This window comes from Diabrotica undecimpunctata, chromosome 10 (assembly GCF_040954645.1).
Source record: "Diabrotica undecimpunctata isolate CICGRU chromosome 10, icDiaUnde3, whole genome shotgun sequence".
NCBI classification, from domain to species: Eukaryota; Metazoa; Arthropoda; class Insecta; order Coleoptera; family Chrysomelidae; genus Diabrotica; species Diabrotica undecimpunctata.
Window position 1 is genome coordinate 51,601,972 of NC_092812.1, and position 14,226 is coordinate 51,616,197.

A 14,226-nucleotide genomic window follows, 5' to 3' on the forward strand; every position below is an offset into this window, starting at 1 on the left:
GGTGTTCAATGAACATTTACACATGAACTTTGTTATTTAAGTCTTGTCCTACTGATACGAGAGGTTGCGATAATCTTCGATCAGCTGCAGTATTCGATATCTCTTTCCTCTCAATGTATGACCCATGTATGATATTTTCCTATATATACCAGTTTTTAGTAATTCTGTATTCTTGTTGATTCTCCGAAGTCTGTATTTTTGTTTGGCCTGTAAACAACATAGTGGAGATGAGATAGGTTTTCGTAGTAAAATATGGTTTTATATAGTCAACATAAGAACAAGAAACAGAGAGTTACAGTAGCTTCGTTAAGCATCAGGATAACATTTGTAGGCAGTTATTATTTATTTGTTTTGTAGTCCTTTCAATTTGTTGTTTTTAGATTTTTCGTACATTCCTCCAGAGTTTCAAACTTAACAAATGAAATTTATTGGTTTTGGTCTTTTAGAAAATTTAGAACGTCAATCGCAACATTAAGAAATGATCGTTTAATTTTGTTCCCCAAGGCAAGTTCTAATTGTATAATATACATCGTTTATGCAGAAAAATTATTTTATTGCATTTAATAAGGTTTTAAAGTTCATGATAAAACAATTAAATTAATTGATTATAATTACCGATGTATTGATATTTATTTTTCCCACAGTTTGTGTTTTAAGTATGTGCATATTGTAGTTGCACCTACATAATATATTTATTATATTATCTGCAAGGCATGTCGAATATTGTTTACCATATTGAAGAAATCTGCATTACCCGTTCAACTATTTGGTTTAATATGTTTAATATCGACGTAGCTGTGACTTAATTACTTAGTATATAAAAATCAAGTAATACTAATTTTTATTTATCGCTGATTTAAAATAAATATGTTATTGCAACTTCTGCTTCTGTATAATAAGGCCTGAAAAGTAGCAAAAATAGCAGCCGTTCATAGTATTGGGTTAACGTATGAACGTTATTTGCATAAAAGTTGTAAAATATAATAAACTCCTTTATTATTTTCTGAAAGCTGTCAGTTTTACACCGATGCAGCCGATTTGCTTATTGTACATTTTCCTATTATACTTCCCCCTAGCAACTATTATAATCCTGATTGAAGCCATCTCGCATCTCTGATCGTTCCCTCTAAATTGTTATTTATGGATTCAGAAAAGTAACCAATTTCCGCGACCATAATTGCCGTTCTCTCTACATTGTTTTATTTCCACGATTTGGGATAAAATTCTGCTAGGCACTACAGCACTGGACAGGATTGTATTACACCTCGGGCTTAAAGAGCACAGTAGTCGCAGAAAAAATCTCAAGTTTGGTCAACCAACAAATATACAGTTAATAACATAGCCGCAGTCCCCATGTCACACATCCAAACATGTCTTTACTAGCCCTTGTCTTTACTTTCGTATCGGTGATGAGAACTTCTCTATCCAGTACATTTTGTGTTGAGTAGAAGCGAACTCAGGTTTACAATCTCAGACCGGCACAGACTTTCTTTATTTACATTCGTGTCTAATTTGGAAGCTCGTCATAGAAAATATAGTATGAAATAGGAAATTACTCAAATAAGAAATCTGCATGACTAATATTTGTGCAAGAAGACATCGTATGAATCATTTATCTACTCGAAAGCCTGCAACGAATAAGGCTATTTAGGTCTTTTTGAACCACGATATAACGAGATAGTATATGCAGCAGTGTGCATTAAATATTGAAATAATATTTATTGATATTTTCGCGCCATAACTTTTTGTCATTTCGCATGTTTTTAATTTCAGAGCATTGTTATGTTGATGTTTCGAGAAGAAAAAAGCCCCGAAGACGAAATTAAGGCCTGGCAATTTTGGCATGGTCGGCAGCATTCGGTGAAACAAAGAATACTAGATGCAGGTTGGTACTACTTTTTAGATTTTAAAATTAATATTTAGATTGGGAAACTATTTGAAATCTCTAATTTATGGGGTTTTTGAATCCCTTAGTTTTAAATCTATAAATATTTTCTTAAAACGTACCTATAGAAATATGTGTAATCTTTGATATTTTTCTATTACCTTTTCCACAGTTGTCACGGGAATTGTAAGTTTTACGTTTTTCTGTAGTGTATCCTTATTACCTCAATCGATATGTGAAAAAATCATCTATTTCATGTAAAAGCAGGTTTTTGAAGGTTCGAAAAGGTATATGAGTACAAATCCTTAACCTACCTAGGCTAAATAATAAATGACAGCAACAACGTCAGTCAAGAAATACAAGCACGGATTTTTGGCGATAATAAGTGCTTTTATGCATACAAATACTTAATGAAAAGTAAGATACTGAGTCGTGAGTCTAAGCTTAGAATCTACAAAACTAATCAGACCAGTGGTTCCCTTCAATCATTGATGAAAATCAATTGAGAATATTTGAGCGCAAAATATTGAGAAATATTTTTGAACCAACCCACTGTAGCGATGGTTCGTGGATAATAAAAATGAACTATGAGCTGGATGAATTAAGTCAGAGCAGAGATATCGTTAGATTTGTAAAGTCACAAAGACTAAACTGACTGGGCCATTTAGAAAGAATACCAGATAATCGAGCTGTAAAAGTAATGCAGAGATGGAAACTCCAAGGAAATAAGACAAGAGGAAGGCCCCGTAAAAGTGGATAGACGATGTAGAGGAAGATCTTAAAACCATGCACATTAGGCAGTGGCGAAGGAAAGTATGAAGAAATGGAAGAACGTTGTTAAGCAGGCCAAGACCTACAAATGGTTTTAGTGCCATTAGAAGAAGAAGATCTCTTATATTCCTTTTAGAATCTTTAAAAACCTGTATACGATTTTCTCACCTGTTTTTTTTTTCTTAACAGAAGTTTTTATATTGCAAAGAAGCTTTTTATCCCATCATGGAGTTCATATAGAGGTATATGAAACTATCACAACCCGAACCCTGTCTAACACGAAGTATTATATTATATGGTGGAAATTTTGGTGATTGTCTGCCTATTGTAAAGTAAAGGAATCATGTTTATACCGAAAAATTTATTTAGACCAAGCGATTATGCTTTTCACAGGGTTCACAGTAGTATGGCGTCTTCGTGGTTAACAAATTAGAAGGAAAATTGGCATATGCTTAGGAATTATTCTCTACCTTCAGTTGGTATTATTTGTTCTTAAATACGTCCACTTTCTTTTATTCTTTATCCACAAATATTTTAAGCTTTTGCTGTTTTTCATGATTCATATTGATTATCATATTTAATACCATATTTTTTTATCATGTCATATGTTCCATCTATTATTCTTTTATTAACCTCTGTTAATTTAAAAATGGAGAAGTAATATCACACACATAAAATAAACGTTTTTTAAGTTTAATCTTTATTGAAAACATTACTATATAAAATATTGTTCATCTGTATTTCTTTGTGAGTAGGTAGAAATGATTTTATAACTTGCGTAATTTGTTCCACTTCATTTAATAACCTTACATATAATTATTATTCTAATATTGGAATTGGTATTCTTGAGCACTGAATTATAACATAAAATTGTAGGTACATTTTCAGATAAACATATTGTTCGCGAAGGTTTCTCGTGGGTTTTATCGATTATATTTTGTTCTTCAGACGTGTAGGTGTTATGTACGACCATAATGACATTTGACGAAAATTTATACATGTATTATAATGTAGATTAAAATGCCAGCTACCTGGTGCGTCTGTTTCATTTCTTCGGTTCTAACAATTATGAAAACTTTCGAATATACCCATTAATTTCCGTATCGTTGTCATCAAAATTTTAGAATGTAATCTAAGATTAATTATAAGACAGAAAGACTCCAAAGTTTAGGTTGGTGGTGGCTTCTGTGTAAGTTACAGAGAGATAAATTGTATAATAGAATACATTCATAATCTCACTCTGTTGCTAAAGTAGTAATCGCACCACTTTCCACAAAATTGTTTGCGTATTTAAATAAACGTACTGGGAAGTGTATCTACTTGAAAATTGATATCGGTTTTCACTTCGTACTTCTTATATTGCATTTCCAATACAAAATCCCTAATTGAAATTCATATTTATATATGAGATAAGTAGTTCAAATACGAATCATCCGAGTCCCAATTCTCTTCAGGTATTCTTCCATAATCCCCCTCACAGCACGCTGATGCGATATGAGAGGCTTCTATCATAATATTGCTTGTCATGTGAGAGTCTTGGAAAACGAGACTCCCACTTAATGTCTCCTCCGCGTGAAGTACAGGACAGCGTAAGACGATTTAGTCCCGTGGTCTTCTTTTTCTTGTCATCTTTATGTGTCTCCGAGCATCGAGCTTCCATAAGCCTACCAGAGCCTTTCTGCTGAGCAGACTCCGAGTCTCAACTCTCAGATGGAAAAATGGGCCGCTCTAGCCCGGTTTTTTTAATGTTTTGTTAGTACTTTTTTTTTGGTTGGTATGTGCCATATGGCATCTTTTTGGGATGAGTATCGGTTGAGGATGAGAGTTAGTCGAACGTTGCAGATACTATCTCTTTTTAGTCGTTACCAAGCAGTTGCTATTTGGGTCTTCTATGTTTTCATCGAGTGAAGACATCATACCTTATGGTCTCTCGAAGGATGTGGTTGGGATGGTCCATTAGTTCGACGAATTTTGTTCTTGCTTTGTTGTCCATATGTTTCAGTACTCTGATCTGTTGGGTGTCTCTGAAAAGGAATATTTCCTGTACGTATCGATGGACGTTCGCTGCTTCTTATAGTACTCCGTTGTCGACAGCTTGGATCTTCTTTCAGTTCGTCTAGCAGTAATGTCCCATGCGATAGATGCGTACATCGGTATGGCCAGTATGATGCTGTTGATGAGCCTTGTCTTTGTTCTGAATTTTAATTTGCTTCTTCTCCCAGTTAGGCTTCTGATTGGCTTGAACCATTTTTACCTTCTGTACTGTTCTTATAACATGAGATGTTACAATTATTCTTTGCTGTTTCGTGTCAACATCTTTCCGTCTTTATCTAAGTATGTTTTTTAATTGCTTTTTCCTTTTATGTATTAGGCTTTTCTTTCTTTTTTATTTCTTCTCGTATCTTGATTACTACCATGTAATGGTCGCTTCATATTTTGGGTCCTCTTTGTACTGTTGTACCATTACTTTTCTTCTATCATTGCTTTCAACTAGTATATAGTCAGTTATGGATCTAAAAAAAATGTATTAGTTATTGTCATATTGTTTAAAGTGCTAGAAATCTCCTTCCATTATTATTTCTGGTCATTTCTTTATATGGTCCTATATATCTAGTATATATTTTGTCTTTTCATCTTCAAATCACTTCTATCAATCCTGTCTTTTCAACAATAGATGCGTTTAAGTTAATTAGGCGTTAAAATTTATTTTTGTTTTAATATATTCTATTTTATATGACTTTTGTACACATAGACAACGTCGCAATCAGGTTTGACGCAGTTTTGGTGTTGTATCACAGTTGTCCATTTAACTTATATAAATATCACGTTTTCCGAATTATTGTCCAAGTCCCCGTTTTTGGAGTTGTCTATAGACGGAAAATAAAACGTTTCTTTAAACAACGTAAGGTTGCCGACCTCTATAATATATAATAGTGTGCACATTATTAGTCCACCTTCGTAATTTCTTAAGATTTGTAAAAGGAGTTATTTATTTACTTTACTAATTATTACACAGAATTGAAGAACCAGAAATTAAAACTAGTAAACTTAAGAACTTTGTTTATTGTTTGAAGATATTTTAAATCATTTTTATTTACATGCGTCTTCCTCGCCTAAATTTAGGGGTAAGTTAATCAATGTTTTTTTGCTTGTGATTTTATTGCACTGTTAGGAGTTTCACCTCGTGTTTTTTATGTTAACACTTATTAGAAGTCTGAATATTTGTACTCGTATTTAACACACCAATAATTGTTTGATAAAAATAAAGATACCTGTATAATAACAGATTACTTATATTTCTACTCTACATGCCATACATGATAACTGATTAATCCAAATGAAACATGGTATCTTCATACCTACCTAATACATCAAATTAGGAATGATTCAGTTAGGACGTGTTCTTAGCACGTATTATTAATTACATTTAGGGCTGCTGTTGTAATACATCCAAAAATACAATTATATTGTTTCTCTATGTCATCGGAATGTCAAATTGTCAAAAATGTCATCATAATTTAATTAAGTTAATGGCTGAAAACATTTTAGTCATTTGCACATTTATAATGTTTACAATTATAAATCAACAACTGAAGAATCTCCATAGCAAAAGAAACTAGGTTTCTTGGTATTTTACCTAGGAACAAATTTATCTTAATTAACATGAAAAAACCTATAAATATGGCCTTTAAAGATGAAGAATTTAACTAAAAATGTAAGAAAAACCATTTTGATGTATTGTAAAACAATCCTAACCAACTAACATCGAATAAGGAAAGGAACATAGAACATTTATAAAGCAGCTGAATTAGAAGAGAACGTTAAAGCAAATTTGAAGAACGTATAGAAATAATAGCTTATATCAATGCTTTTAGAAAACAATTATGAGGTGAGTTCCATCGCTTAAATTGCAACTGCATTGCTGTCGCACCACTGGTAAATAATTCTCCTCTTGTACTGAAACAAAAATGGAATGCACTGGCTGCATTATCAAATTTTAGTAATTAGAGAATGTATTCAAACTTTGAATTGCATGGAATAATGACTTGTACATACAATTTGTAAAGTTTATTAACATATTCATATGCACTTTAATGCTTGTCTTTTTAGTGTTTCCTCAAGTTATGTTTCAAAAAATTATACAGGACATACAGGACACAATAAACAAACAATTTTGCAAATGATTAAACAGTTTCACATATAACTACTGCACTGTTAAGAAACAGATTGTGATTAACTGCTAAACTATTATTACTTTAAAAAACGTCTAAAAAGGCTAAAATTCTCAGTCTAAAAGTTAAGAAAAAAAATTTAAAACCACTGCATCTTGTAGCTTCATAATCATAAGCAGACTTTTATACATGCACGAGAAATTTTCTTTTCACACCAAACGGTGCAAATATGCTAAAAGAACCAAGTTTGGGCTTGGGCTCATTGAATTTTGACAATTCAGTAAAGCACCCTCACTTCCTATAAAGTTCATATCTTGTTCAATATATTCAGTGCAAACCACTAGCTTGTATTTTGCAGGTTTTTAGATATTGATAGTGATGTTGTTTTGAGAGGTAATGATCATCTTAAATATCTTAACTGTCTCTTGCAATTTAAAGGACATAAATCGCTTAGTAAAATATTTTAATTTCTCTTCCACATTAGAGGTCGCTAATTGCATACGTTTGTATATTATTTTATTATAATTACCAACTGCCGGTGCGTTTCGATCCAGTTTAGTCTTCTCACAATTCTTCCTGATGAAAGGTAAACCTTGAAACACGTGTAGAAGAATGGTGAGAGTCGACTTGAATCGAAACGCAACCGTCTATATTTATTTTATTTTAATTTCTGTTTTTTTTTATTCCTTCGTATACAGTAGAATTACACTGAAACTGTTTCCTTGCCATATTGAAGTTGAGATATATCTGTTTCATTTTCTACGTGTGCTGTAGATTAATATTCAATCCTTTAACGATTACAAGAATATGCAAGTTGATACTTCTTGCAATAATATGAGGATATCCATGAGTTTTATTTTTTATGAATGAAATTGTTAGTTTCAGAAAGCACGTAGTTATTTGTCCGTGATTGTTTAAAATTAGAATCTCTTAAAATATAATTATCCTAATACTTCAACGATTTTATCTATTTTAGACACGAAAAATAGCGTAGGCTTAGTTGGTTGCATTGAAGAAATTGCTCATAATGCGATAGCCATATATTGGAACCCTCTGGAAAGCCCAGCAAAGGTATGCACAATATTATTTCTTCAAAATAATTAAATAAAAACACATTTCATTTTTAGATTAATATCGCCGTCCAATGCTTAAGCACAGACTTTAGCAGTCAGAAGGGAGTAAAAGGATTACCGCTCCATTTACAAATAGACACATATGAAGACCCCAGGGATTCGCAAATCTTCCATAGGGGTTATTGCCAAATAAAAGTTTTCTGTGATAAGGTAAATATAAAGTCTAATGATAAGGGCCGTGCAGTATTGATTTTGTGGTATGTTTAGGGCGCAGAGCGGAAGACAAGAGATGAAGAACGAAGAGCTGCTAAACGTAAAATGACAGCAACAGGGCGGAAAAAGCTTGATGAATTATATCATCCTATGTCTGAGCGATCAGAATTCTATACAATGAGTGATCTCACCAAGCCTCCTGTGTTATTCTCGCCAGCAGAAGACATTGACAAGGTACGTATTAAGGATATTTGCTTTTATAAATCCTTCCTTCTCTATCTCTTTCACCTGAAATGAAGGTTATAAATGTTTACATAAATTTTTTGTCACTAGACTTTTCAAACAAAGGTAGATATAGTTATCCGTTGCGTACTTTTAGTGAGTGTATTCGTTTTTTTTTTGTTCCATTATTTACTTATAATGATGCATATTTCACATTTTTATGGGCCAGCTTCATTCGAAAGTTAGTTACTATCAAAATGACAATCAATACTACCAGACCAATTATTGCTGGTCTGGTAGTATTGATCGGTGGATATTGGTTAAATATTAAATATAAAGAATTATCAATTTACCCCAATGGAGATTTAACTATGTAAATGAATTTGTGATCATAAAATGCAGCTTAAGTAGACAAAAGATACAGAACAACATTCCCTTCCATTATTTAGAAGTGAATACTAACATGGCAGGACGGAGTTGTCAACTGACAAATAAAGGTGCTAACGACTTGAGATCCTAGATATTTTATATATGTCTATGGCATAGAATAGAATGGAGTATAGATTTGAAACAAGTGCAAATTAAAATTGGAATTTATACAAAATATTTAGTAGACTGAAGGTTGAGCGCCAACGATTTTTAGAATAAAAATAGAGAAATGAAACAAAAATTTAACAAATAAACAAAATCAAAAGAAATTGGAATAAAATAATTATTTGAATAAAAATAACGAACATGTGGCGTTTATAACGTTACAAGGTTCTAGATATTGAGAAATAGCTTCTTTCATTTGGCAACACGAGTTCTTTTTGATGAATTTTGTAGATGAATTGATCTGGCCAGAAATCTTTTTCTTAATTTGAGTTTTCATGCTTTGAATTAGTGATCATAGTTTAAAAGTTTACCTCTTAGATTCAAACAATGTTCTTTGAATGACAACCTACGATCTAGGCTCAAACCGAGGGATTTAGGAGAAGCATGTTCAGGTTTTTGGATAATTTTCTAAGAAGGTGAAAGTAGCAGACTTGAGTTTTTCCGAGATTTGGCTTAAGCTAGTTAGATTGGGAAGAGATTTTCATTGTTTTCAAGGCTTCAGTTAGTGTTATTTCTATTTGGGCAAAAGTTTCTTGCTTGCGCAATAATAGCTGTGGAGTCTGCAGAGGTGAAAGTCCTAGTATCTACTAAAACGATCATTGGTGTAAATGTTTACAGTGTTAGTTTCATTACACTGCTTTTACCGAGATTCTTCTTCTTCTGGTTCCTATCCTTTTCGGATGTTGGAAATCATATTGGCAATCATGACCTTGCTCGCTGCGGCTCGAAACAGCTCCGTTGAGGTTTTCTTAAACCATGTTCTTAAATTCCGCAGCCATGATATTCTCCTTCTACCAGGTCCTCGCTTACCTTTGACTTTACCTTGCAATATAGACTGCAGCAGGGAGTAACGGTGCTGATTTCTCATAACGTGTCCCAGATATTGCAATTTTATGCGTTTGATCGTAAACACAATCTCTGGTTCCTTCTTCATTTTTTCTAGAACTTCCTTGTTCGTGATCCTTGCTGTCCATGATATTCTCAGCATTCTTCTATAAAGCCACATCTCAAATGCTTCAAGTTTTTTAATAGTGGTGTCTGTAAGCGTCCATGCCTCCGCCCCGTACAACAACACAGAGAAAACATAGCATCTCAAATGTCTCATTTTTGTATCCAGGGATATGTTGTGACTTTTGAAGATGGCGCTCATTTTGTTAAAGACCGTTCTTGCCTTTCCTATGCGGCACTTTATTTCCTGTACATTGCTCCACTGTTCGTTTATAATAGTTCCCAGGTAGCAATACTGTTTTACTCGCTCTATCTGCGTCCCATTAATGTATAGATGAGCCCCATTTATATTCTCCTTGCTGACAATCATTTGTTTGGTTTTGTGGGTATTAATGTTTAGTCCGTACTGTTGACTGTACTCGTTTATTCTGTCCATTAGCCTCTGAAGTCCCTCTAAACTATCTGCTATCACCATGGTGTCGTCGGCATATCTAACATTGTTTACTCTTTCACCATTTAGAAGGATGCCTTCGTCTATTCCGTAAAGAGCCTCGTTAAAAATTTTTTCTGAGTACATATTAAATATCAACGGCGATAGAATACATCCCTGTCTAACTCCGCGTAGTATTTTGATGTGATCTGTTTCTTCTCCGTTAATTTTCATGTATGCGGTCTGATTCCAGTATAGTTCTGAAATTATTCTGAGGTCTTTGTCATCCAGGTCTGCTTCTTTTAAAATGTTTATCATCTTTTGATGTTGAACTCTGTCAAATGCCTTTTCATAGTCGATCAAGCACGCGTATACGTCGCAGTTAACGTCCCTGCATCTTTGAATCAGTACCTGTACTCCGAATGCCTCTCTGGTACCCACTGCGTTAATGAAGCCGAACTGTCTGTCTGATATTTGTTCCTCGCACTTCTTATAAATTCTTCCATGGATGACTCTAAGAAACAGTTTCAACATGTGGCTCATTAGGCTGATTGTTCGATATTCTTCGCACTTTTTAGCCCCCTGTTTTTTAGGTATCGCTATGAATTCTGATTCTAGCCATTTATCAGGGATGATTCCTGTATTGTATATTTTATTGAAGACAGCCGTGATCCAATTTATTCCTTCATCCTCCAAGAGTTTTAAAAATTCAGCTTCGATATTATCAGGCCCTACAGCTTTTCTGCTTTTCATCCGTTTTATTGCTTCTTCTGTGCCGAGATTATTCTTCTGTATTCTTCATTTGCTCTTCTTTTTATTGAAAGGGACGAAAAATACTGTGTAATATCCCGAACACCTGACACGTTTCATAGCCGTTTTCGATGTGTTTGGTGGAATTCAGTGTTTGTGATGTACAGGATCTTTCTGGTCTAAAATCGTGTGGTTCTTTAATACATTTTTCTTCTATTCTCGATCAAAGTCTAATGAGTATCGTTCAAGTATATCGATCGATAGCTTTTGGGGTCGATGGGATCTTTGCCAGGTTTAACCAACACAATGACTTTGACTTCTATTGCTTTGAGTATATGTATAATTTGGGCACAGCTATTCGTTATCTGGAAAATCTACTGTAATGTGTTTTTGGTTTAAACTTCTTGACTTGTTAATTACGCGAGTGTCGTCAATACCAGAAGCTTTGTTCAGCTTAATCATTGAAAGAATCATTGAAAGCTTCGATCAATTGGTTGGTTAACCTCCCGTCCTACTTTGAGTTGTTCTTTACATTCCTTTCCAGATGCTTTGCCATTTTTAAGGAATTGGGAAGCCAATTGGTATGCTGCAACATTTTATAAAGGTTGGTACTTTTAGTAGGGTCTAGTGTAATCACTGAAAGGGCCTTCATTGTGCAGCTTAGATAACGTAGTGAATAATGAGAGAAAGTCAGAAGCTAGTCCTTGAACATGATGTTTTCTTGTTTAATGGTATACCCGTGCCAGAGCATGATCTCAATTTTTTCAGTGCCTCATTCAGATAGATTTTGAAGAGTGTTGTAGATAGACTGCAGTTTTGCCTTAGTCCCTTATTTACCCTTAAATTCTCGGAGAACTGATTGTTAATCTTTATTTTTGATCGAAGATCGTTGTAGAATCGTTGTATTCCTTTCACAAGTGTAATATTAATAGATTAACTTTCCAGTACTTGCCATAGTCTACGTAGGGGTCATGTCATAGGTATCATAAGCTTTCGTTTAGTTGGGTTAAAGTGTAGATGTGATCGATGCAAGATCGTCCAACTAGAAATCCTGCCTGCTGTTCCAGCTCAAGTGATTGTTTTCGACTATTGTTTTATAACTTTTCCGTATAATCTATTGAGAGTGTTTATAATTGAGTTGCAGCGGTAGTTCTTGTAGTTTGTGGATCGGTGTAATCCATCCTTCTATTCAGCTTTAAGGTATATTACCTCCGTTTAAGTATGTATTAAAAAGTTCTGTCAGCATATCAACAAGCGTTGCTCTCGCATTTTTCAGAAGTTCAGCTGAGATTCTTTCTGGTTCATAGACTCTTTTATTTTTCATGGTTTTAATAAATTTGGATCTACTGGGTGTTTGGTATTGGTACCAAGAGGAACATCTCTAACACGATAGGCAGACCAAATGAAAAGGTGGTGGGAAAATTCCTACATGAAGCCGTCCATATGGCATAGGATCGCAGACAATGGAGGCAACAAGCTAACGGTATATACGGTACATTTAAAAATATATCCGTTTAATTTTGACCAAACTATTTAGCTATGTTTTATTAATGTTCTTCTTTTAATTTCAGCTAACGTCAATGGAACTGCAGGGGTTTTACTCTCAGGAGGATGGTTCTCTTAGCGGTCCAGTAGATTACGTGAAGACTGGATCTCCGTTTCTTCTACACCCTGCTTCGAAACCTCCCATAACTCCTACTCTAAAATTTCACAACCATTTCCCCCCTGACGCTGACAAAAAGGAAACTATGTTAGATAGTAGTTTATCCTCAGAGGGCAACGTCTTCTCCCCTCCAATAAAAAGGACAAAGTTAATGGCCGGACCAGGCTCAGGACCTCCCCCTTTGAGCGAGAGAGTTATGTTATATGTACGTCAAGAAAATGAAGATGTTTATACACCGTTACATGTAGTTCCTCCTACCACAGCAGGACTTCTAAACGCAGTAAGTTTTAGAGCCTTAATGAAACTTTAAGAGCCTCAAAGAAAATTGATAATTGAACAGCTTAGTATTTAAAAAACAATAAACTATACGCTAAACTCTAATACTCAAAAAGAAATTATTAGAAATTGAGTATTAGTAGGATATATTATTATCATTATATTATTATTATTATCCATTATTATCAAAAATGGCAAATATAGTTATGAATAATGGGTTTTAACTATTAACCTGGCCAAATCTAAATATCTTTACTTAGGAGTAACCATGGAATTCGAATATGCATGACACAATAGGTCAAAGAAAACGAATCATAAGAAGTTAAACAGTGTATGTTGTTTTTTTCTTAGAGTGCCGTCTGTTATAAACCAGACAGCAATTGGCCTATTGTACATCAGTGTATGCTATACTCGAAAGATATTAAAACACTCAAAAGAAAAATAAAACTCGTAATATGTTGTAGAGAAGTGTGAGTAAAGGTACACCCTACTATACATATGAACGTGCAATAGGAAATACGACTATAAAAGAAATAATGGAAGAGGAGAAGTTAGAATCCAAGAACTATGTCATTTACCGCATATTTTAATAATACATGTCCTTCAACCAACAGGTTTAGCGAATGGTATATTGATAATTTGGATAAAAATGATCTAAACTGAACTTTTCATCATTGTCAATCATGCCGTTTCTTAAAGTTTCATGAATAACGCTTAGCTTTAATTGCTTTAAGGGTTTCCAGCAAAAATTTATTAAAACAAAGGATGCAAAATTTCAAAAGACATCTTAGATAAAATATAACTGATTCACTAACATTTAACCAACAATTTAATTTTAATTTTGTCACTATGTTCAATAAAAAACATAAAAAATTAATAATAGTGGGCCGTGTAGTAGATTTTATATGTTATATGGTAACATTACCTGCTGATATTTTCTTCCTTGCTCATAGATTTACCTAAAAGTATTCAATAAAAGTTTTTCCAATCAATCAAGTTATTATATATGTTAATCAGGAATAGAGGGTAACAGATTCAGGGATTCAGATTTTAAGACCGCCCAGTCCTAACTTAATTAATTCTGAAATTTCAGTGGGATGAAAATGAAATTATAAACAAAAACAACAGTAACCTCGTGTACACTAGTAGCCAAAATTTTAGTTTTATTAGCAACATTTCTCTTTTACACACGACTTTCACACGCCACTAGACAATCTTCTGCAAGGAGT

At 33.7% G+C, this 14,226-nt stretch overlaps 1 protein-coding gene across 3 annotated transcripts in view; it reads left to right on the forward strand.

Moving 5' to 3' along the window:
• grh (grainy head) overlaps positions 1-14,226 on the forward strand; it is a 311,557-nt gene that overhangs the window by 283,877 nt on the left and 13,454 nt on the right. For all 3 annotated transcript variants that reach the window (XM_072545678.1, XM_072545676.1, XM_072545675.1), the window contains 5 exons: positions 1,774-1,885; positions 7,805-7,899; positions 7,956-8,111; positions 8,169-8,348; positions 12,630-13,001. In XM_072545678.1, the coding sequence (XP_072401779.1) occupies positions 1,774-1,885; positions 7,805-7,899; positions 7,956-8,111; positions 8,169-8,348; positions 12,630-13,001 (915 nt within the window). The remainder of the gene's footprint in view (positions 1-1,773; positions 1,886-7,804; positions 7,900-7,955; positions 8,112-8,168; positions 8,349-12,629; positions 13,002-14,226) is intronic.